The following is a 24,464-nucleotide window of genomic DNA, read 5'->3' on the forward strand; positions in this document are numbered from 1 at the left end:
TCTGCTTTTCAGCAGGTCTCACCAGCTCTTCTCCTTTGACATGGTGGAAGAGCTCAGGTTACTTTGGTTGCACGAGACACACACACACCTATAGACACGTGGAAAATACACACTGAGCAAATGAGTGTGTGAGCAAATGTGATCTGAAATAAGCAGATGCACAAAACCCAAATATTTCTTCTCAGGCTTTACACACATACAGCAAAACCACCAGACACACATGTCTAAACACACACAAATACTGGCGACAGGCCAAAAGCAATAAGTCTAAGTGCTTATGGTTGAGAAGATAGACGTCTGTTTAGAAGATCAAGTTGCACCGTGCTTATGCGTGTGTGTGCGATTTAGGGAGAGAGGGGAAAATAGAAAGTGCTGTACCAGTAAGCCCCACATGGGGGCAACAGATTGAAGTACATTCATGGTGCTGAACTGAACTCCCTCTGAGGTGCTGGGATGAGCGCCAGAGCTCAAACACTGATGCTTTTCAGTCTGTCCTTGTCAAAAGAAAATAGAAGTTCCAACTCGTATCAGTGGGAGAGAATTCTGAGCTAGTCATAACTCGTAAATATTCCATTTTTTTTTCAAAATAGGTTTTTTTCTTGTCGTCTTGCCTTTGTATCATTTGTAATTTGATTCCCCACATTTATCGTTTCAACTGAAGGACGCAGTTTCTGCGGAGTCTACAAAACGACAGCTTTCAGCACGAAACTATCTGAACTAAATGTATTACGTTAAATAATGGATTAGTGTTATATGGCGATATATGTTTCCATTTACCTCAATATATCAATTACAGACTGGTCTGTACTAGTATATTTAGTCAATCAGTTTTACACACACTGTTTTATATATTGTCTCTAATTTATCTTACATTTATCATGTTTGTTGATGCTTAATAGAACTATTTGATTGGTCTAAATGTGTCTTTTAATGTCAGTGTTGACTATAAATAGGAAAGAACTGTGTTAATGGCAAAAAAGATGCTATTAAAAAAGTGGCTTACAAAGAGAAATCCATTATGGGGACACTTAAAAACGTCTGCATAAAGAAAATGTAACACAACTTTTAACAAAACCTAAAATAGTCACTTCTGAGTTTTGGTTTGGTTTCTGGACTCGTTACCATATCACACCGTGTAAAGTGGGATTAGCGCAAGTGACACAATCTAGATTCTCATCATTAGATGTCTGATAACTTGCTTCAGCCAGGAGTCTCAACAGCTACATATCTCATGGGAGCTCACTTTCTTTTTTTCTGTACCAAATATTCCCATTAAAGTCTCTTAAATGGCAGAAAAACTATAAATCTCTGGTGGTTCACAGGCCAGAAATGGTCCTTGTGCAAATATTTTTTTTTCTCACCTCAGTCCACAAAACCCATCAATATAAGCTGGAGGCTGCTGGTGCAGCTAGAAGTGAATTAATCTGCCATAAGTTAGATTTTTTTCATGTTTTCACTCACCTTGGAACTTGGATGTTGTTGTAGGATGGTTGTCGGTCAGCTGATTGCTCACATTGTCTATTATGTGAAGTGTGCATGCGCCTGTGTGGTTTCCACAGGGAGCTCCGGTTTCCTCCCACAAACCAAAGGTAGACTGGAGACTCTAAAACTGAATACGTTGTCTGTCTGTTTGTATATATAGATGCATATATGTACTGTAGATGTATACAGTGCATCTTGTGATGGGCCTGTAACCTGTCCAGAGTGTACCCTGAGTCTTGGCCAGTGCATGCTGGGAACGCCTCCAGCCCACACCATAACTGAATAGAGAAAATCAATTGAAAACAGAGCTTGGAACAAGTATGTCACCCACTGGAAAAATATCTTATTATTTTCTTCAGTGTAGTTTCTGAAACGTGGATCCGTAGCAAGACACTGACACTGATTTAATTTTGAAATGCTGTTTTAATTAAAGCCAAAAAAGTAGCTAAGGCCCACCTATTCCTGCAGGACGAATTTTTGCAGCTCCATGAAATTTAGTCGTCTCATGCTGAGCCCACCACAATGATAAATGGCCTCTGAGCTTTAATTTTTTGGATGCAGAAGAAGAGCCTAATCCACATTTACTCTCTGACAGTTTTGATGGTGTGTAGTAACATCTGTAGTGACTGATAGTTGCCAGATGGCAAAAAAAAAACCCTGCTTTGTTCAAAGAAAGCAAAAAACATGTGCGATAAAAGTGAAAATGATTGACTTTGAAAAGTGCCCATGGGGTTGCAATATGTTTAAAGACAGACTTCTTTTTTTTTTTTTTTTTTAAATTATATTGAAATGTAGTCATCAGCTGGTTGGACCTTATATGCAATAAACCAAGTAAATATCTATTTGGGTGTGTTTTTTAATTTGACAAATCCTTATTTCACTTAATATTTAAATACCTTTTACTGATCCAATCAGAGTAGTTTTATTGCACATTTCAAGTATTTGCCAAGGTTTTCCTCCCTCATTAAGATGTCTTCAGCACTTTGGTTTAATGTGTATTTTTGTTCCAAGTATATGTTGGTCAAAGTTTCTCACCTGCTTCTTAGTACATTTTGTGCCTGTGTCTCCTCTTGACCTCGTTCACCAGAAACCTGCTGCCCACAATGCTGTAGTTATTGCACTGACATCCAATGACCCATTTCTCCATAACATCATCGATCATAATGCAAATTCTGGTCATTTCAACCATCAAAAACTGCTCCTTTTTCCATTAGTATTTTTATTTTGTTCAGGACACCTTAGCTGGAGCCCCTGCTCCGGGAAAAAGAGGAACACCTTTGTTGCTGATATATTAAGTCTGAGCTATGGTAAGTGCTTGTGCCTTTAAGCAATGAGAGTTTTTTTTATACAGCATTTATATACAGCGTCTATACATACAACATTCACACCAACATGGGTGCTGTGGGCATGCCAGTCTACACACACCCTCCAATGGTTCTTGAAAGAAATAAAGGGCAGGTAAACAATGAGAGAAATACATACACGCATTAACAAGAGAATCCAGAAAGCACAGGTTCAAGTTGAAAGGAAAATAAAAATTAAGAGCATGCATATAAATCTTTGGGAATGGCTTCTGTTTAAAACATATATGGTTTATTCTACATTTTTAGAAGCTATTTTCACCTTGTTTTATTTTTATGGAAAACACGCACTAGGAGAGGAGAAGGGGGATGGAATGTGATGAAGGAAAGTGTGAAAACAACACCGAAGTAAGCACGAGAAATCACAATGTGACAGAAGAAACTGTTGCTTTTATCTCTACTTGAATTGAGTACAATACAAATAGAAACTCAGAGTTCTTTCAAAGAGTGTAGCTTGGTAATGTTACACTCTGAATGCTATTCCTAGTACACAGGCAATATCTAGTACATTCTAGTATACCAGTTGTTAAAGGTATTGTAAAACACGTTAACCCCTTGCTGCCTGCTCTACAGGCCAGCCTTCATTTAATTCATACAATGGCTAAAGTTGATCAAACTGGGATTTCTAACATTTTCCACTGAGTGAGATTTGAAATCGTTTTGGTTCGGGTTCGTCTCTGAATTTCAATTTGTCCACTGAATGATATGCATATTGATAGCATGTATGTGAGAACATATTTGCAACGTTAATGCTTTACTGGTCCCATGAATGATGTGCTGTGTGTGAGAGCATCACTATAGAGCGTTTTGCTGCAAGCTGCTGCACCGACCTTGAAGCTAAATATTGAAAATGATATGTGGTGTTTGAGGTCCATGTCCACTAGAGTTGTGAAAGGAGTGTGTGGGTTAATGACGTCGTTGTTGGTGGGGGAGGCAGTATTGGTGGATGGGTGGTTGTGTGTGGGGGTCAGTGTTGTAGGGGGGCTGCTGGTCGAAACACACACGCTTACAAAACTTTCACACGCTCATTTACAAACACACGCTTCCTCGCAGAGGCACTCGGGACGCTCTACTTCTTCCTGTAGTTGCCGAGCTGGATGGCGGAGCGGTCGAAGACGCAGCGGAAGGTGACCGGCTGAACTTCCCAGTAAGACACGGGGTTGCTGAACAGGCTGATGCCAGAGTACATGGCCTTCTTGGTGTTGAATCCGGGAGGACAGAAGTCCTCTGTTCCCACAGCAGCAATCTTGTTGGCATGGAGGTAGACCACCTAGAGAAGGGATTAAAATAATGACAACATTCAGTCACTGCATGGCAATAATTTAGCTTCTGCAAAATAAAGCGGATAAACATGATAATAATATGTCTCAAAATGAGTAATAACTAGCTCGAGGGCGTCAAACAGATTTGTCTCCTCAGGTTGTTTAACTTAAAATAGAGTAAAATACTTCCTACACGATCCTGACTTGATGCCGCTGGAGCTTTTAAATGTGAAGGAAAAACAATAGCACATGAACATAGCATAAGCAATCATGCAGCTAACACTGTGTTTTGTGCACAGTAGCCTTCGTCATGGTAAACTGAGGAGGATGAGAAAGCTCCTAGAAATGCGAACAAAAAGAAAAGGAAGTGCCACGAACTCATTCTGGACAGACAATATAAAGCAAATTACAGACAACAAAGCCACCAGATCCAAAAACTATACTAGACATGGAGAAAGGTCATGAGGAATTACAGTCACTGGATACAATGGAATATACAAATGAGAACAGGCAAGGAACAAAGAGAAGAAAAGTATAAAAATATAGAAAGATCATAAAACTTAACACCTCATTAAATCCTTGTCTGTACAAAACGACCAAAATAAAAACCCTTCAGAGCACCTGCTTGCAGTGAGAACAACATTGTAGTCAGTAGAGAAGATTTGATCTTCTACTACTGCAAATTCCATAATGCAGTTAAACTTTTACTCTTAGTTTCACATTATTTTGTTTTCATACCAAGCATCCCAAATATTAACCTTTTGAACCCCAAGCATTTTCTGGGCATTTTTGCTTCTGTCACATTTTTACTCACTGTTGGTTCATTTTTCATTGCTATATAAAGTCACTCTATGGAAAAAACTATTTGATTATTTTTTTTGTTAAAAAAACAAATATGGAACAGCATGCACAAAATGTTTCAAGATATTTTATTACTTAAATTTTTTATTTGTTTCCATCCTTGACTCCAGTCTGATTTTATGTAAACACATCCTGCAGTTCAGCCGAGTTCAACCAAAAAAATCCCAGATTTTTTTTCCAAGTGACTGTTGATCACAGGTCAGTCAATAATGGTTTGTAATGGTGGAGCATACAATTTGTGTGTGTGTATGTGTGTTTGTTTTTTAACAGAATCCTGTTTGAGTAAACAATTTTTTTTGCTGAACTTTTAATTGAGACGTAGAATAAAGTTATTCTGATGGAATATTACAACTATAAGCTTAGATTTGGTTATTTTTCCTCACAAAACCCAATGCCACACATGATTTCAACACAAGCCCTTGAAAAGTTGAAAATCTAATGATTCTTTCTGTTTTATTTAATTTAAAGATAACATGCCTTTCAAACTGGTGGGTTTTGGAGTTCAGAGGGTTAAAGTGTTGCTTCTTATATTCCAACATTCCCATATTCATGTTATTATTTAAACCGTGAGTATTTTGATGCCTCTAGTTTGGTGCAAATTGTGCATAACAGCTTGTTAAGAGCTCCTTCTCTAAACTCTGGGTTGTTTCTTCCTATAATTTGGTTTCTTATGGCTGCTGATTGCAACGCCACTAAAACTTGGGTGTTCACAGAATGACAGCAAAAAGATGGATTACGTGTGCAAATTGTTGTGGTTTATTAAGAGTTATGGAAAATGACCTCAAAATCAGAGGCTTTATGGAGATAAGATTGATACAGCAGTTAGTCCCTCTTCAGAACTAAAGTTAATGGCCTGGAATCAGGTAGGTTTATTCTCCCCCTACAGCCAAAATCTGCATCTACTGTAGTATGATAGGCTACCAACATTCTCCCCAATAAACAAACTAAATGAATCCATGTGACTTTTGTTATGGAAGCCTTGGATGACTTGTAATCGGGCAGCATGAACCTAAACACAACTAATGCAAAAATGCAACAAGTAAACTTCTTCAGTATGGTTTGGATCAGAGAAAATGAGCTTGTGTGTGATCACACCATGAGAAAATGAGCAGCGTAACTGTATTGTTCAAGGAGGGTTTATTTGCTGGAACTAAATGGCTGCAAAAACAGTGTTCCTATGATCGTGTTGTGCGTTCAAACCAGGATCAATAACACAGTAGTAGTACTCCAAGTATAATGAAAGCAAGCAGCGTGTACCTGGATGTACTTGTGATCGGGCAGGCCGGGAGGAACGCTGGTCAGAACGTTGTTGTCCATGTGCAGCTCCCTCAGGTGGGGTACGTTGGCCAGCGTGCCGTTTTCCACAGTGCTGATGGCGTTGTAGCTCAGACCGAGCCTGCAAGGAAAACCAGCCAGGAGATGAGACGTGTAGTGGAACATGAATCACATTGCGCAAAATAAGACCAGTGACATCAGCGCTTTTCTTCTGCTGCCAATTTCATAAAATCATCGTTAGCTGATAAAAGAAAAGTCCTAATAAAGCAACTTCCCACACCTGACACTTTCCCACACAGTTACTTAGCTATGAGCAAATGGAAAGCAAACACCATCATATCGTCATCACCATTACTGTGGCTGCATCAAAGTCCTCTTTGTTCTGGTTGGCATTCTGTGTCTGGCACAATTTGAGCAGTGATCTTATAAACACTTTGTATTCAGATTTTTTTTAAACTGGCTGTTTTGATCATCCAAAAACTGTTGTTTTGGGTCTTAGGTGTCACTAGACAGAAAAATGCATAAACGGCAATATCAGATTGACACTGTAAAAAATGCATCATTTTTAACCATAATTTAAAAAAAAAAAAAATTACTGTTATTTTGCAGATTTGTCTTGTTTTGTTAAAAACAATCAAGAGTTAAAAAAAAAAAGTTAAAAGTTTATTTATATAGCACATTTCAACAACAAGGCGATTCAAAGTGCTTCACAAGGACATTAAAACAGCAGATGAAAACACAATCGTAAAAAGAAAGAAAACACATTTATAAAATCATTAAAAAGGTCATTAAAATTTAAGGATGCAGAAGAGTAAAAGAATTAAAAAAAGCATATCAATTCACACAAAACCCTAAAACATGTCCACATCAGAAATCTATACTTCTGTGAAATGTAAATTTGTTCTCTTCCAACATTTCACCATAAAATTAAATTTTTTAAAAATACATTTAAATCAGCTAAAAATTATTTTCTGTTTTTCCACCATTTAAAAAAAAAAATTTTAAGTATATTTTTTTGGCATCCTTGCTGCCAGTTTTTTTTTCTTTTTTTCACGATTTTTGCATAGCATTCCAAGTAAAACTAACAAAACAAAAACCAATGAAAACCAAAGGACAAAAATATTAGATCACACGAAAATCTGACAAACAAAAATGAAACCGGAAAAACTGAAAAAAAAATTGCTGCATTGCATTAAAGTCAGTTGACATTAATCAGAAAATTTGCTGACTTTGGGATTTTGTGCTTCTGCTGTGTGTTGGTATGTCAAAGATGAACATTTAAGTGGTTATTGAAAAGTAAAAAAGAGGTAAACATGAAGTGACTGAAGTGAATCTTTGCTGCTTGTGGTCTCAGTAGATGCTTCAGTCACACTGTTACGCCAGAATGCAGGACATTTTCAAACAAATAAAAGTCTGTTACAAGTCCTTGAACTGAAACAGTTTGCACAATGCTGACTAAACCTGTCAGAACCAGATAAATCTCTGTATTTTGCAGTAAATTGCAGTTTAAAACAGGAAAAGTGCGATTGCGAAGGACGTGTCATAATCACGCATTAATGTTATCATGTAATTACTCTCACTGCCAGATGGGGGAGACAAAGTAAAAAATAAATCGCAACTTGGATTAAAGTTTTAAAATAGGAAGTTTGAATCCTTCTTACTTGGCCAGGTTCTTCAGGCCTTTGAGGCTCTCAGATGTCAGTTTGGTGATCTTGTTTCCATCCAGGTGAAGCTCAGACAGAGAGCTGGGCAGACCTGCCAAGACACAAGACGAGGATCACCAATTAAAAACAAACGGATGACTTCAGAAACAACTACCTTCTTGCCTAGATGACAATTTAAAGCCACTTTTACACCTTTAGAAACCTTAAATTGCAGCTCAGCTATCAAAGAATACCTGTTTCTAAGTCAATCAGATCTAGAGGCTTCTCCTTGTACCATTTTACTAAATACTTTGGACATATTCCTACTTTCAGGTCAACTAATTTTGAATTACTATGCGGCACTGTGTGTTTTGTTTTCATTTTCACATTGAGTCCATTATTTCACTGAAGACTGACAATAAATCATGTATTCTTTTGACAGAAGATGGTTGTTTCTGGCTGAGCTTTACTGGATAAAACTTAGATTAAGCCAGCTCCTCTATTAGGAAATATTTGTGGAAGTAGACATGAGAGCTGTACCTTTGGGAATCTCTGTGATATTAGTGTCTGCGATGCGAATGTAGGAGACCCTTTTCAGGTCAGCAAAAGCATTTGCCTCGACTCCTGCGCCCTTCAGAGGGTTGGACCCGAGCTCTGAAAAGAAAGGAAAGAAGAAACAAATGAGGCCACATGAACAGAGAAAAAGGGAGAAAGAGCGAGAACAGCAGTAATGGATCACATCTATGAAGTTAATTCCTCTCCTGGTGTGTTGCGGGAACAAAGAGCTGACTTATGACTAAAGTCTTTGGCAAGAAAAGAACTTGTGCTTGCAAAGTAATGTTTCTCCACACCAGATTTCCTCTTCGTCACGGTGGGATCATAACTCTCATATCGTTGCATTTTAAGTGATTGATTCCACACTTGGAGCCTGAGTTGATCAATGACAGAATGACGCTTTGATTTTGGGGAACAAGAAGTTTTACGAGGTGTTGATGAGTCGTCCAACTGAGAACTAAGCGATGCACAAACACTATGAACTACGATGGTTTACTGAAGACAATTAGACACAGACTGCTCTTGAAGACGGTGGTTGATTTTTAAATTAAAATCAGCCCAACTAATAATTCCCATTAGAGTTCTTACTGAAATTAAACATTTTACAGTAAAATCAGTTGCATTTTAACACCGCTGAAGTGTATTTATAGAGTATACTTGGGTACAGTTAGTCAATTTCAAATCAAAATTGCTGTTTGAAACAATGCAGTTGGCAACATATGAGGTGTGGCTATCAAATAATTAGACAAATGCTATAAGTCCATGTTTATAAGCTGAGACTTGTAGTTATTCATGATTGCTCAACTGATCAGTGTATACTAAGAACTACAATGATTTACTGAAGACTATCAGACATAGACTAATGCTTGTGGTTAGACTGACATAAGCTCGGTCTCATGATTTAACAGTAACACCTCGTATATTTTTTCAGGCATCTGATCCAGAGTTTAAACTGTTGTCGGGTTTTACAAATTCATGCCATCCTCCTTGTGTGATGCTTTAGATGGTGTCTCATGTGGTTATACTCCATTGCATGTTTTAAATCTAGTGAATATTGAACTGAAACTAAACTATTCTAAAATTAAATCTCAAGATCTGTCAGAAAATGTTTCCCTAAATCGTTTAGTCCCAGTGCATATGTATATATATGTGTGTGTATATAATGTGTGTATATATAATGTGTGTATATGTAACCCCATGACATTAGTCCAGAATTCTTCATTTTCATGCACCAAACTTATCTAAAGCTTCTCCAGCAGCAGATTGCATTCTCAAAAACAACCTCATCAATCAGTGGAAATATAACACATTTTGAACTCTGGTTTCACTTCAAACTGCTTGTGCTACCCAAATAAATTACAAAATCAGAGGTGTTTTCCATTCCTTACCCATGACGATGATGTGGGACATTCCCTGGAACGAGGCCTTTTTGATCTTGGTGATCTCGTTCTCGTGGATGCGAAGCTCCTGCAGGCTCTTGGGCATGTTGGCTGGCATGTCCTTTAGCAAGTTCTTGGACAGGTAGAGGCGCTGCAGCTTGGTCAGAGGGCTGAGGGCCTTGGCGTGGATGGTGGTGATTTTGTTGTTTACAAGGATCAGAGCCTATGAGGAGAAAACAGTGGATGTTCATTATAAAGTGTTATTCTGGCTGCTTGGTGCAGTTGAGTTTCTCTACCATCACCCTTAAACTTCAGTTTAGTGAAAAGTTGGAGGTATTTTAAGGCACCAGTGTAAGGATGTCCAAACCAGTGGTGTTTTTCCAAATCAAGCTTGTTCTTGTTTATATTCACATCACTGTTTAACATTCTGTTATTAAGGAATTTGAACACTATGTTAAACTTTACACCTCACTGGCTTTCAGTTCTTCCACTTAGAAGCAGTCAATCTGAAATACACCATAAAAGTAAGAAAAAGCTTTACTTTCCAGATGAGATTCTACAAAAACAAGACATTTTAAGCCCAGCAGCTGTTAGATACTCCAATCTGGTGCCCCTGCTGTCAAGATGGAAGGCCAAGTTCAAGTCCACTATGAGTTATCCCTAATTCACTTTCAGAGGAATGTCACTCCTGCCATTCAACTCTCTTTGGAAGCAGACATGAGGCAATGTGAGGTATGTGGACGGTTCCCCTTGAGAGGCCAGTTACATTTCTGTGGAAACTGTTCTGGCCGTCAGATGGAGGTATTTATTGCAAGCTAGAAAGCTACAAGAGTTCGGAGGTGTGAGGCTGTAAGGTCTTCGGGTGAATAGTTTCCATGCACCTGGTGTCTGGGGGAGTGCGACTGCTGGTTTTCAATGTTTCTGGGTGGCAGAAATGAAAGGAGAAGAGAATTATGGATAGCTATATGGAGGAGGGTGGTGTAAAGTCATGGTGAATGGATTTTTCTCTGTGAGCACACACATATATACTGTATATAAACAGCTAATTCTTCATAGCCGGCTTCCTGGAACAACTTTATTCTTCATACATCTGCACTGACAGTGTAAATAAAACCCCCAAAGTTGGTTTAATACAAGATGTTTCTCCATGGCCATCATCAGGATTTTAATGTTGAAGGAGCTGCGGTTAGTATAATGGTTATATAAGACCACACATTTCATAACATTCGGAATAACGTACAGACAACAGACATGAAGCTCTATAGATGGATGTAAAACGTGTCTTACATGTAGCCCTTTGAGGTTCTTGAAGTCGTTTTCCTTGATCTCACTGATCTTGTTGTTCTGCAAGTCCAGCAGGGTGGTGTCATCAGGGATGTCTCCAGGAACTGCCTTCAGACCTGAAGATGAATTTTAGCGAGAAACTGATTAGCTGAATGTGCTGTATGTATGCATATATGAGGGTTAGCATCATACAGAGTGATGGATGACGGAAAACTGAGTTGGGGGTGAGGTGGTGACAGTCCTGATGCTGAGAGGTTAACCACACTCTGACCTCAACAGGAAATGGATACAAAATGGTTGTCTACTTGTCTCCATGAGGTGGTTGGAGTGTTTAATAGTTTTCACAAGTTGGAGAGTTTAAACTGCACACTGAGCACCTCAAGTCCCATAAATCAGGATTACTTTATGTTAAAATTTTTCTGCCAAAGTTGTGACTATTTTTTGGAAGTCTACTTTAGTTTGGCTTTTGTGGCTTTTTTTTGTTGCTAAATTGAAATGGGCAGGGCTTATTTGGAAATAGTGATTTTATATAGTCATGTACACCAATAAAAGTTAAGCAATATCTGAATCAAAATCTGGCGACTGTCAAATCTGAGAACACCAATCACACGCAGCCCTGATTAAGCAGATTACAGTCTTAAACTCTTAGATAATAGAGTCTAGGGATGTTTTCTGTACTTCATCTTTTATTCATTTGGTTATGAATAGTTTATTTAATACTTAATGTAATAATAAAGTACTTCAAATTTGAGTGTTTAGGCCTTTCAGCTCTTAAGATGTGGTGACTCTCCAAAGGGACCAAATAAATATCTGATGTGCTCCGGGGCACATGTGGTGGAAATGAACCTTAAAACAAATTTCCTTTGGAGTAAGTAAGCGGCTGCATACCTGGACGCTGAGGTCACGCAAAATTATTTTGCTTGGACTTCAGCATAGCACGTCACGGACATTGTGGCACAGAAAAAATTGCTGTTTCTAGTGAAAGACTGTTTGGTTTAAGGGGACTGTTTTTTAAAAAAGGAAAAAAAAACAGCTGGGAGATACACTTTGATGCATCTGTGGCGACACAAAAAATACACCGAGATTCATAGTGGACGGTTTATATCTGAGAGGAAGAGGCGTAGAGTAAACTGTTTAACAAAGAAGCTTACTCTCTGCGTCTCCAGGCCGCATACGTACGTCTGGACAGACTTTGTCTCAAAAACTGGTGACGACTTCTGTTCGGCTCACCCAAGCATTACTTCCAGATAGGTTTGTTTTTCTGTCAGCTTTTCCAGCTCGGCAGTGAATGACCCACAAACCATCACAGCTGTTTGTGGTCACCGCCATCATTACGGCCCCACACTGTATACCTCTATTCCTGCACACACACACATTCTTTTTCATTGTTGTGCTCCAAAAGTCAGACCACCTCTGCCTTTCCTGCTTAAATATTCTTTTTGTTTTTAAATGTGTCTTGCAAGTACACCAAAGTAAATAGCTGGAATACCCTTTTTAAAGCCTTTCTAGCCATTGTAAACTGTTGTAAATGAATCTTTTAGGTTTTGAGTTGGTCTATGCCAATGGTTTTAGTTTCCTATTAATTGCTGCTGAATATTACTTTTAAACATATTGTCTAATGCTGCTTTTCAATATGTGGTGAATCTTCACAGCTATTTACAGTGAACTATCTTGTGTCAAACAACTCAAAAATTCTTCCTGTACCAGACAGTTAATATGTAAAATGTGGAAAAAATGACCAGCCGGGTTTCTTAAAACAAACGAAAACCAACTCTCATGTTTCAGCTGCAATTTCAACAATAAATCAGCAATAACATGAACTGACAAGCAAATGTAACTCATGTTAATGTCATGTTTCAGTCAGCTTCTCGCTTTTCAGCTTATACACCCACTTCGCAGTTAATGAACAACAGAAAGTGGACTTCCAAGTTGTCCCCTCGCTATTAATCACCCAGTTTTAAATGAAAGTGATTGGAGATATCAGGCGTGTGATTGCTTTGGACTGGATTGAACATTTTTTCCAAGCATTAATGACAACACTTATGTAATTTCCTGTCATTGTCTGGCGCTATGACTGGGCGAGACAAGTTCATCTGGCTGTATCATCTAGGACCCAATTGGGATTGAGCGAGTTTGGGTGTTTTTGCTGGGTCACTCAGAGGTGTGGGTGGATTTGCACACTTTGTACAATGGCTTCTTTGAAAAGATACAGTTGAAGCTGCAGATTGTGCCATGAGGTATATTTTGAGCCTTTTGATCAAGAAGGAAAGGCTTTAGTCTAGTCAATCAATCAGCAAAAGTTTTCAACTTTAAATCAGTGTTGAGCATACTCTCCTGTCTTGTGTGTGTCCAAATGCACATATATATACTTATTCCAATGTGTGTTTGTGTGTGTTTGCGTGCATGGTGGCTGGTCTGGGGAGCAGATGGACGGTCAGGGCCAACAGTTCCTCTATAGGAGTGGAGAATCCAGACACAAAGCTGCGCCTTTCGGGAAAGTTCTGCTGCTAACTGCCCTCGGCTGGAGCAATGATGTAATGGAACCGACTTTTACTGAACATCAGTCTCTCCAACTGTCTGCTGCTCTGACGTTCGAGCCACCTGCTCAAATAGGCCTATCTACCTGCCTGTCTATCTGCCTGCTCTGCTTCAAACCTCAATCTGAAACATCTTCTGTCGACTCCTGTTTTAATTTTACCCTCTCAGTGTTCCCCATCAGTCCCCCTCTTGTTCATTCCTTTCCTCGAAGCACACGCCCCTCCCTTCACAAACAAAATCAGCGCCAAAAAACTATTGAACCCAACTGCGTAGCAAAGAGCTTTTATGTAATAAGAAAGAATAAATGAGGTCGGGGACTTTGCTGTGACAGTGTTTGTGAGACTACTCAGACTCTTGTATATGCCATACATCAGATTCGACAAACATAGTGGAAAAGCTCCAAACACTGAGGATGACAATTGAATAAATTGTTATGACTGTGTTGAAGTAAAAAGCTGACTGAGTAATTGTAGCCTTCCTACTTGGGGAAATAACCGTAGTAAGCTTGACATAGGGAACTACACTTGGATGATACTAGGATTTGTTCCGGATGTCCCTAAATCCAGATGAACCTTTAATCTTGCAAATAATGCAGTTGTTACAGGAAGCAAAATGAGACTCACAGCATATGTGTGCATTTGACGTGTCAACACTGGTGTCTTGCTCGCTGGAGAGACTTCACAATAATAATGCAATACACCCTTTGAATGATCCTATGGGTTTGGGTGGAGAGGGAAGAGTCGGTGGTTTTTGTTTTTGCCTGAAACAACAAGGATTGTCTCTCAGCACAATAAAAGTACAGTAAAACTGCTGCAGCCAGCCATCTGACCTCAGCATCTGATCCATCAAAGTGAGCTCAGTCATGTGGAATCCAGGCCAGAGCTCCAAATGGAGGACTAGAACAGGAAAATGGATGTGGGAAAGAGGCTTGTGACAGTTTTTTAAAATTAATTTTTGATTCATTTTGGAAATTAGATCCTAGATGCACCATCAACCCTCGGGTCTGATAAAGCAAACACATGCTAAAGATGAATGATGTGTAATCATAGCAATGGAGTGTTGCTTGGAAAAGCATACTCTAAAGGTGAAATAATTAATCTTGACATTATATTTTTCTTTTCCTCTCTTATTTTCTTACTTTTACATAACTGTAAATTGAAGATGCTTATGTTTTGAATTGGCGGTTGGATCTAAAGAATTATTTAATGACACATCTTTGGGCTCTTTAGGATTTTTTTCTCTGTTATCTGAGACTCCACAAGTACAGATAATTAATCAAGAAAATTAGGTCCAGCTCTATTACAGAAAAGGAAACAATAAAACTATGCTGGGAACATATTACAAAACATTTTTTCTATATTTTGTGTGTCACTTTAAGTGTTTGGATGATTTACGACCATAATACGAAAACACAAACTGCGGTTTTATGCATCACAGAGGACACCACCACCTGTTCCTTTATATGCTTTACACAATAGAACTGATTTATAGTTAGATGCAATTCAAGCCACATTTCCCCCTCTTTGTTTCCAGTAATTACTTGACTCATCAGTGCTGAATTGCAACACGTGAAACCATTAATTATAGGTATTAATCAGACAAAAAGTCAAGAAAGAATCCCATGCATGTGTTTAGATAATATGCGGGACTAGTCTCGTCATTCAGAGAGTTTCTATAGTGCACCTTAAGTTTTCATTCAGAGAACAGAATCTATATGTTGGTTGAGTTTTGGATTTCGTACACAAGCATTTGAGCTGGGAGGTGTGTTGTCTTACCGAGGTCAGAGCACTGGATCACACGCAGGTGGCACTGGCATCTGAAGGGGCACTTGGGTCCTTCAGGGACGGCGGCCACATTGAAGTCCTTGGTCACATCAGGCAGACCTGATCCCGCATCATCCTCCATCATGAAGTCTAGGAAGCCAGACTGGCGGAAGGGCAGAGCCCAGCAGGCGGTGACCAGGAGCAGAGAGAGACAGGCCGACCTCATGGTGCTGCTAGCAGGGAGCCTAAGATGACACAGTGCAAAGGTTTGGGTGGATGCACTTTGAAGACAGTCTTTTAACTTTAAAACTACCATATGTTGGTGAACTGTCTGTGATACTCAGGGAAAAAAAAGTCGAAAGAAGAAAACAGATTTTCAGTGTGAGACACAGTGACTGCAGTCCAGAGACGCAAAGGGCAAAGGTGGAAGGTGGAGGTCAGGGAGGAGAAGGCTGAACATCTCAGTGTGACAATTTAGTGAAGTTAGTCAAACAGGCTATTGAACTGCTCTGTTTTAGGCAGAAGGTGAAAGGTGGGAGAGCATAGGTTGGTGAGAGGAAAAATGAGAAAATTATACCGTGCCCGAAGGAATAATTTAAAAGTGTTTAGATTTCTAAGGAGTACAGGGAAAGAGAGTCCACAAAAATGGTGATACTTTGGTTTGAGAAGTTTACTTTCAAACAAAAGTGAACTTCTCTACTAGAACAGTGGCTCCCGCATTTTTATGAGATGTACCCAAATTTGAGAAAAAGGAACTCTTTGCACATCTGTTTTATGAGACAGGTGTGCAAGAGATTTCAAAAATTTTCCAAAAGACTTCTGCAGATTTTGTGACCTGTAAAAATACATTCATTTGTCTCGTATAGACCTTCATCAGGGAAAATGGTTGAACTTTTTGAATCAGATATACCTGAACTGTAGTGGCCACACTCCAAACATGCCATTTAAGCTTCAAGATGATTTTAAATTTGTGATATTTAATATTAGCAATCACAAAAATATATACACTGTTATATTTTAATACCTTTTCAGTGTCGGTGTTTAGGTTGATTTGGTCAAATTTGCATTTGTACAACTACTGTTACCACTTGAGGTGGCAGAAACTGCATGTTTCAGACATTTATCCGTTATTTCTTGCAAACTATTTCAGCTTTTTCTTCTTCACGTTATACGATAAATCACATTTCAACCTATTATCTTTCAAGTTTAGTGTTAATTTCAACTATTAATTCATTATTTTGAGATAACTATAACTATTTGAGCCATTTATGGTTTTGTTTTGGGTTTTTGGGGTTTTGTTTTGGTGACTTACGAATAGATTTGGTGTACTCTCAATCACAATAGTCCCAGATGTTTCAACTTTTAAAATATTAGGGTACTTTCTGTGTCCTCAGATCAGTTAAACCACTCTACAATATGTCCTCAAACACTCTAGAAACTACTCTCCTACTTGGGACTCACTGTATTATGCAATTCACTGTGAATGTTTGTTGATGAATATTTCTGAATGTTTGTACAATAATACAATGTGCCTATGAAATGTGCCTTTTATTCCAGAGAAATGCTGCATTGGCTGCTGCATAAGTAACATCTGCATTTGCTTTTACCATAATTCACGGGGGATGTATCGCAGGAAATTTCATGGCTGCATCTGTATACCGCTGCACTGTTTTCCTCTGTTCACATATAATGAATCACAGTGATCGTTTGCTTGCCAAGCACTTTATCATCAGTGTGCATGAAAAAAAAACACAGAGGAATGTATCTACTGTGCAAGTGGAGCCACTGGGAGAATCCTATTTCCTTGCAGTTGTCTATTTCTAAACATAGCCACAACCAGGTTGACACATACACACACTCTCTTAAACTCAAACACAGTGAGGACATTCATACAAACTTCCTGACCTTTTATACAGCAACACACGCTCTCTCTCCTTCACGCACACACACACACACATATATGCATGCATGCAGTGTCTCAAAGACCCAGCAATCTGCTTGTCATGTGTAAAGCCAAAAGCTGCTGCTTCCCTCATGGTGCCACAATAATTGAAGGGCTGATTTGAGCCACAGCTGCTAACAAATGATTTGGGTGCAGCTGGTCTGCAGCAGACCTTGACCCGAACATCATGACCAGGATGATGAAACTTACCCAAAACCATCAGTTGGCTTGAGCTAAAAGGGAATCTATACTGGTTTAAATGGCCTGTGAGGATATGTTTGATGCTAATGCACTGTATCTTTGTGTATTTTGTCATTCAAGGGTGCAATTTCCTGTTTACATATGTAATCATGCAAAGTTGTTCGTGTAGCTGAATGTGTTTACAGACTATATAAGTGAGTGGGAATGCAGTAGTTAAATTTTTTTAAAGGTTTTGTGTTTCTATGAGAATGACAGAGAAAGTGAGAGAAGGAGATGTGCTGACAGTGTGTGAATTCAGAGTAGGGTTGCGCCAGGTCATGGAGATCACAGCTCAGGCCGACTCTCAACACGAGCAGTAATTATAGTCTTTGTCCACAAAACAGTCGCCGCTTTGACACACTGTACAGCTTCAGTCCAGTGGTTACATTGCTTGCATACAGTATGACCAAGCTTGAAATCGCTTCCATTCAGAGGGCAATTACATCTGACGGGGTGACTCTTCCCTTTAATGCTTCTTTTTGTGTTGCTCTGAAGCGTTAAAAAACCCGAAAAACACTTAAAATGCTGACTTTGTAAGTCGGCACTCAGAGCCTGGAATTGTGTCATACTGTGTTTAATGTGTAGATGCAGTTTTCCATGTACTTGGAGGCATGAAGTATGCACTGTCGTGTGAGGTGTTGAAACTCAAAGCTCCGGACTGAACATACAGCAGATCCAGAGGACATGTTGTTCCCGACTCCGACAGGATGACTAATCTTGGCCGCGTTGGGCTCTCATATCTAAGCGAAGCTGAAAGCTCAATCCAACCAAAACCTTGTCAGCAGACTTGGCAACAGAGTTCTGTCGTCTTTTTAGATTTAAGGATGTAATGCACTCCTGGGTCCAACAGTGCCTGTTTTATCCAGCTTAGATGCCAGATTGGTTGGGCTTGTCTTGTTGCATGATACTTTGGTACTGAAGTCCTCACATCTGGCACATCTTGCAGGCTGTAACACTCTGAAGTATCTGCAAAGCCAGTCTACCAGCTCTGTTTAAAGGAAAACTAATGCACACACAAAAAAAAGCAACACTGATTACTGAACCTTATCTCCCTGCTCTGACCTGTGGCCACAAGCACATAAACAGAAATACACTAGATGTTCATCGGTGCAGGATTTCAGACACCCTTTCATGTGTCCTGCCATCAGTCTGTCAACCTTTGGCTTCCATTTAAAGCTGCCGAAATCTTTATGAACAGACAGGAAAGAAGAAGAAGAGAGCGACCTCAGACTAAGCCCTGTAAGTATTTAATGGCTGCAGCATTACTGCAGAGACAAGAGTTACTACTACTTTGTCAGTCATAATCGGCCTCAGGAGTTGTTGATGATGAGGATGAAACAATTTGAAATAAAACCAGGAAAAAGAACTTTGAAGGACTTTTAGGGATTATTGTTTGAGACATTAACTAAGAATTTGTAACTGCTGCAGAATGAACTTTGATGGATATTAGATTTATTGAGTTAGGACTTTCTGGGTCAAGTGTGGATATTTATGGCCATATATCAAGAGAATAGTGATGTAACAATGAGTATAAGGTTACCAATGCTCAATCAGCAAGCATTAAAGTTGCTCTAAAATATCAAACCTACAATGAAAAACATTAAAATCTAAGGCTTTTTTCAGCTTTCCAAATTGGGTTTAACCTGTGGACTCGATACATGCGACAACCTGCTGTGCCCCAGGCGTCTCGTCTTTCATTACCAGTCTGCTTCGAGGTGTCCACAGACCCTGCAGGATGGTCTGCTCCAAAGACTCATCCCCCCTCTTTCCCCTCATGCACAAACACACACACCTATAGAATCTACCGAACACGCAACACTAGCTCCTCCAACAACACACTCGTATGTGTGCTCAACCCAGAGGGTGCTGTCAAAGCAGCAAGCTGGAACATGACTAGACGATGCAAACTCTGCATCTCACCGATATCACCGTTCCTAATCCCCTCAAAGAAGACACAACTTTCTGTTGGGAGATGAAAGCACTGTATCATTTCTACTTTCATCCAAGAGCCCTGGTGATCACACCAAGGTGGAAATCAGACCTTGATGTTACAGAGAGGCTCCAGTTTTGTGTCCTGCAGCCTGGAAAACGTGATCTGATCTTGCAGTGCATTTTTTGCAGTGTTTGTAGCCTGACCTGACTTTGTAATTATTTACTTAATATTTTTCCTAAAATTATAATTAGAATGAATTTAAACCATGCTGTTGTTATTTGGCAGTTGGGCACACCATCTGTTGACTGAAAAAATATCCATGATAGTTGTATGAATATATTCCCAAAAAATAAAAGCATGAAACTATTCTTCCCAATGTTCTTTGCTTCCTGGTTCAGGCCAGCGTTGGCTCATTCGAGGAACAGGTCCAGTATGGTGTTGGTCCGGCTGTACGCCAGTTTATAAGATGAAAATAGGACAAGCTTTATTCACAAGAAGTGGACTGACACTAATTGCTAAAATGTAGCAGACAATCAGTTTCCGATTAATGAACTTTGAACCACACACTCTCACTGTAATAAACCTTTCAACAAGTGCAGAATTGGGCACACAAGACACGCAACAAAAGATGACATCATGGTGTAAAAGAAGATCATCACAGTGATGAAGGGAAATCAGCCAGAGAGTGTTTCACGATGCATTGTAGGAAATCGTGTTTAATGGTGACTTTTTGAAATAAATTTGCATGATGATGTTGCAGTTGATCCTTATATTTCACTACACTGAGACAAATGATAATTTAATTACTTCCAAAGAGTTAGAAAGGCCTACAAATGTCTTTTGAATTATTGCCCAAGAAACCCGAGTAGCTATAGAAAGGATGTTTCAAAATGACTAAAGCTGAGGCAGCTGTAAAAAACTTTAGTCCATATTTTGAAACGATACCGTATAACAGAAGAGGAGAAATGACATACTACCCATCTCTGCCTTCTTTTCTCATGTCTCTGAAACCTGCGATCTATCATCCCCATGTCCGACCGAGAAAAAAGAGGCAGAGGTAGACATTTCCTGTGGCGGCGGCATCCTTGTCAATTCTCCTGTCTCCCTCTTTTCTCTCATCTCTTTCCTCCCTCCCTCCTTCCACTTTCCTCCCCTGGCCTGGGCCTAGCATTACTAATGAATCCCAGACAGGAAGCAGAGCTTGCATGAGGGAGTAAAGCAATTTTCCCTTCTTAGCTTTGTCACTTTCTCCTCTGTGCTGCTGCCTTTCATTGAAACTTTCGAGCTTCGAAAACCAATGAGGTACCAGTAGGAAGATTACCACGTCGACCTGCAGAGTGAAAGAACTTGAGCATTAAGCACCGTGATGCTTCCATTTTTTGCAACGATGATCCAAACATTATAACTGAGACACTAACTACCACCTTCTACCCTTCGTCCACTACCTCCCCCCTCCCCAGTAACTCTCCACAGGCCTGCATCTGCCTCTGCAGAGCGTCTGTCGGCAATGAATCACTGGAAGGTATTTACAAGGCCACAGGACATTTAAAACACGTGTGGCCCTTTTAAACCCATCAGCAAATGTATGTGAGCTCCCCTCCCACGTGGTTGCATAAACACATAAGCATAATTAATAATGCTGCAGTAAAAAAAAAAAAAAAAAAAGACAGTGGTTTTATGAACTCTTAATTTGGCAGCTGTCTGAGCAGTCAGAGGTCATTATTTAAACACATTTCTAAAACCCGTCTGGGGGATTTTTGGAATGAAAATATGTCAGGCCAAATCTGTCTTTGTCTTCCATTGGGATGTTTTTGGCTCCAAGAAATTCCCAAGATTCTCCTTATGACCACTACAATCAATATAATTTCTTTACACAGCAAAAATAAAAACTGTCAGACTCATAACTACGACAAAAAGATCATTTCAGGGTCTTTAAAGCATGCCTGTTGTTTGGAGTCACAGTATAAGAACGCCAGTGAGCGGTTGAACCGCATTTCAGCTGTTCCATGAGAAGAGCTGTCGGCCTGCCATCAACCTCAGTCCCATTATCAACAGTCTGCGCTGTACAGACGTGGACGAACTGTCCAACCTTCTCTCCCTTTCTTCTCTTTCCATCTCCTCCTCCCATTCTGAGCTCTTTTCCCTCCTTCCCCAGCCCGTCTCTCATAGCTTATGGTATTTTCTCTCTCTGTCTGACCCCTTAAAACTTTGGCCTGAAAGACTGACATGTGGAACTTTTCTACAATTCCAGCGAGAGAAGTCGGGGGGGAAAAAGACTTCATGGCTGATGTCCATTCAATTCCATTGTTCTTTTGCTTCTTTGACCCAAAGACTTGAAGTCCAGATGGAAAAAATGCAGCCCCTGAGTACAAATCTGGGCCTCGTCTCCTCCAACCTTTCTGGTTCAAATGTTCAACATCTGCTCTGCTCAGCTCAGATCCGCAGTATGAACACTTTTATCACTCTGAGTGTATTTTAGCACAGTGTGTATGCCTCTTTTAGCCTCTTGTCTATCTTAAGTGCCATTTTTCATTCTATTTTGTTTGTCTCAGTTTTTCCCCTTGTTCAGTTTCACTCCACTCCATTCAGTGGCATTCAGAGCAGCTGAGCCTTATTAGGTTTTTTCCCTGCTGGCAAAAAGGATGTAATGAGTTAGCTGAGAGTTGTGTGGTGGCTTGCCGGGAAGTCTTCAGACCTCTCTTTGATAGAGGAAGCTGTACCATTACGGGATTAATGGCACTGTTTGTTGCCAGGTACAGCCTTTTTTTCATCTCCTCTTCAAAGTCTCTCACTTTAAGTTGCCCCTAGCAATTTGGGTGCTGTTCTGCTTCTGTGAAAACACAGCAGCAAATGCCACAGTGGGCAGAGGAGGTAGATTTTGAAAAGAAACAGTGCTGCTGAGAAGACAGATAAGAGATTGGGGTTAAAGTGGTCTGGTTGCACTCTCAAATGAGCTGCTGAAATGGAAAGTGTGAGAGTCACCAGAAACAACATTTCCAATCAGTGCCTTGAGAAGCAGTAATGGGCTGAATCAACACAAAGAAATCCTCATTGTTGTTTCAAACTTTTTTTCCCCTCATTTGCTTGTAGAATGCCCAAAGCCCCACAGGCAGAGAAGGGGGGGAAAGCAAGAGAGAAAAAGAATGAAACAAAGTTAAACAAAGAGAGAAATGGAAAAAATGAATGCATCAAATCATCAATTTTCCACTGACGTTAGCAAATGATGACAAAAAGAAGAAGCAACTAACTTCAGTAGACAGGCATTTTCTCTCTCCCCACCCTCACTCCAATCCTCATCTTTGTTTCAAACTTCTGATTCACTTGCTATGTGTGAAACTAACACACTGAAAAAACAGAGCTTGAAGAATGCATTGACATATGGGTTACATCCAAACAGTCATCAAACAAGTGTCCAAACACTTCACTTGGGCAATTGCCACAGAAACTAGCAGATTTAAATAAAAAAGAACAAAACTTCAAGCTGAAATGATAAACTATTGAAGAAACTGCTGAAAACATCACATGGACTTCGCGGCGGATACTTTGGGGATTACCGATGGGCTGAAAGAATACATTTTTGGCAGAGGAGTGAGGTACCAGCATCAACAGCGCTACCACACCCCCTTCCCTAGCCGTTGCTCTTTTCACTGAGCTGTATGCAGATTGGACTGGGAATGATTAAGGTTCTCTCATCACAAAGCCAAGAAGTGCTGTGGGAACAAGACCTGGCAACATATCTGGAATATATACAGTCACACAAGGGCTGTTGAAAGAGGTAGAAGTAATAAAATATACTTAAATCATGCACACATGTAACAGTGAGCTATTTTCATGTTTAGAAAATAACATCATCAGCAAATAATGTAACTTTTGGATCATGAATAAGAAATTTTTTTTCCTACTTTTGCAGAAAAAGCATTCAATGAATCCAGCTACAATTCTCTCAAAATTATTCTCTATCTCTTTAAAACTTTCAAACCCACGTAGTTATTCTAAACCCCCATCAATACCAACACTTCTCTCCTCCCGGAATTAAAGGATAAACCTACCTGTTCTCAGCAGAAGCTCGGCAAAGAGAGTAGAAGTGGTTGAGATTAGCTTGACTCCCAAAAATCCAGACGAATGGGGGGGATGAGACTGTGAAGTGGCTGCGAGGGCCTATGGGGTAATTGGACTCGGAGCTCGTGCAGCCAAGATCAAGCAGGTGTGCTCTGTCACAACAAGGGGAGGAGAGAGAGAGAGGGTGAGAGAGGAAGGGAGTCACAGGAGAGAGAGGGGAGAGAGACAGAAGGAGGGAGGGGTCCAACCGCCGAGCTCCTCTCAGGACTGAAACAATTGGTGGAGAACTTCCCTCGTTCTCGCTGCTGCGTGCTCCAAAAACAGCTGGAAATGGAGAAGGGAGCAAGAAAAAAAAGCAGAGAGAGAGAGAGAGAGGGAAAGGGAGACAGGGAGAGTGAGCGAAGAAAGAAGGACGGAGAGGAAAGAGAAAGAGGAGTTTAAGGCAATAAGCAGTGATTCGGCTGGCAGCCACCCTCACTGTGACATCTGGTAATGATAGGTCCTGAGTGGAGCTGAGCTGAGAACGAAGCACACAAACTCTCCTTCTGCCTCTTTCACACTCATTCATCCTCATTCAGCCTCCATACTGTCTGCCCTGAGGAAAAAACAAAAGCACACACAGTCACACACGAGATGGATGTGTCCCCCCAGTAAACTTCCTTCTCTTTCTTAACCCCATTCCCCACGTCTTGTTTGGGTTTGTTTAGGTTGAACTTGGGTGTATTGGGGCTTTAATGGACAGAAACAGAGAAGGAGGAGGCACCGAAGGGGAGGTAGAAGGCTCCAGTTCTTAGTCTTATCTCTGCAAAAGAATGTTGATATTGGACAATAATGCAAAAGTCTGCATAACGTTATTTTTTATATTCTAGATTACAGTTTTTTCTCTT

At 40.0% G+C, this 24,464-nt stretch overlaps 1 protein-coding gene across 1 annotated transcript; it reads right to left on the reverse strand.

Moving 5' to 3' along the window:
* Window positions 1–2,681: 2,681 nt before the first annotated feature.
* Window positions 2,682–23,899, reverse strand: dcn (decorin). The gene is made up of 8 exons (XM_023284746.3): window positions 23,568–23,899; window positions 15,416–15,648; window positions 11,106–11,218; window positions 9,828–10,041; window positions 8,425–8,538; window positions 7,903–7,996; window positions 6,224–6,362; window positions 2,682–4,113 (listed from the first exon to the last, which is right to left on the reverse strand). The coding sequence occupies exons 2-8, from the start codon at window positions 15,627–15,629 to the stop codon at window positions 3,913–3,915; spliced, it is 1,089 nt and encodes a 362-aa protein (XP_023140514.1). The 5' UTR covers window positions 15,630–15,648; window positions 23,568–23,899; the 3' UTR covers window positions 2,682–3,912.
* Between the last annotated feature and the right edge of the window lie 565 nt (window positions 23,900–24,464).

The sequence above is a fragment of the Amphiprion ocellaris genome, chromosome 21 (genome assembly GCF_022539595.1).
Source record: "Amphiprion ocellaris isolate individual 3 ecotype Okinawa chromosome 21, ASM2253959v1, whole genome shotgun sequence".
NCBI lineage: Eukaryota > Metazoa > Chordata > Actinopteri > Pomacentridae > Amphiprion > Amphiprion ocellaris.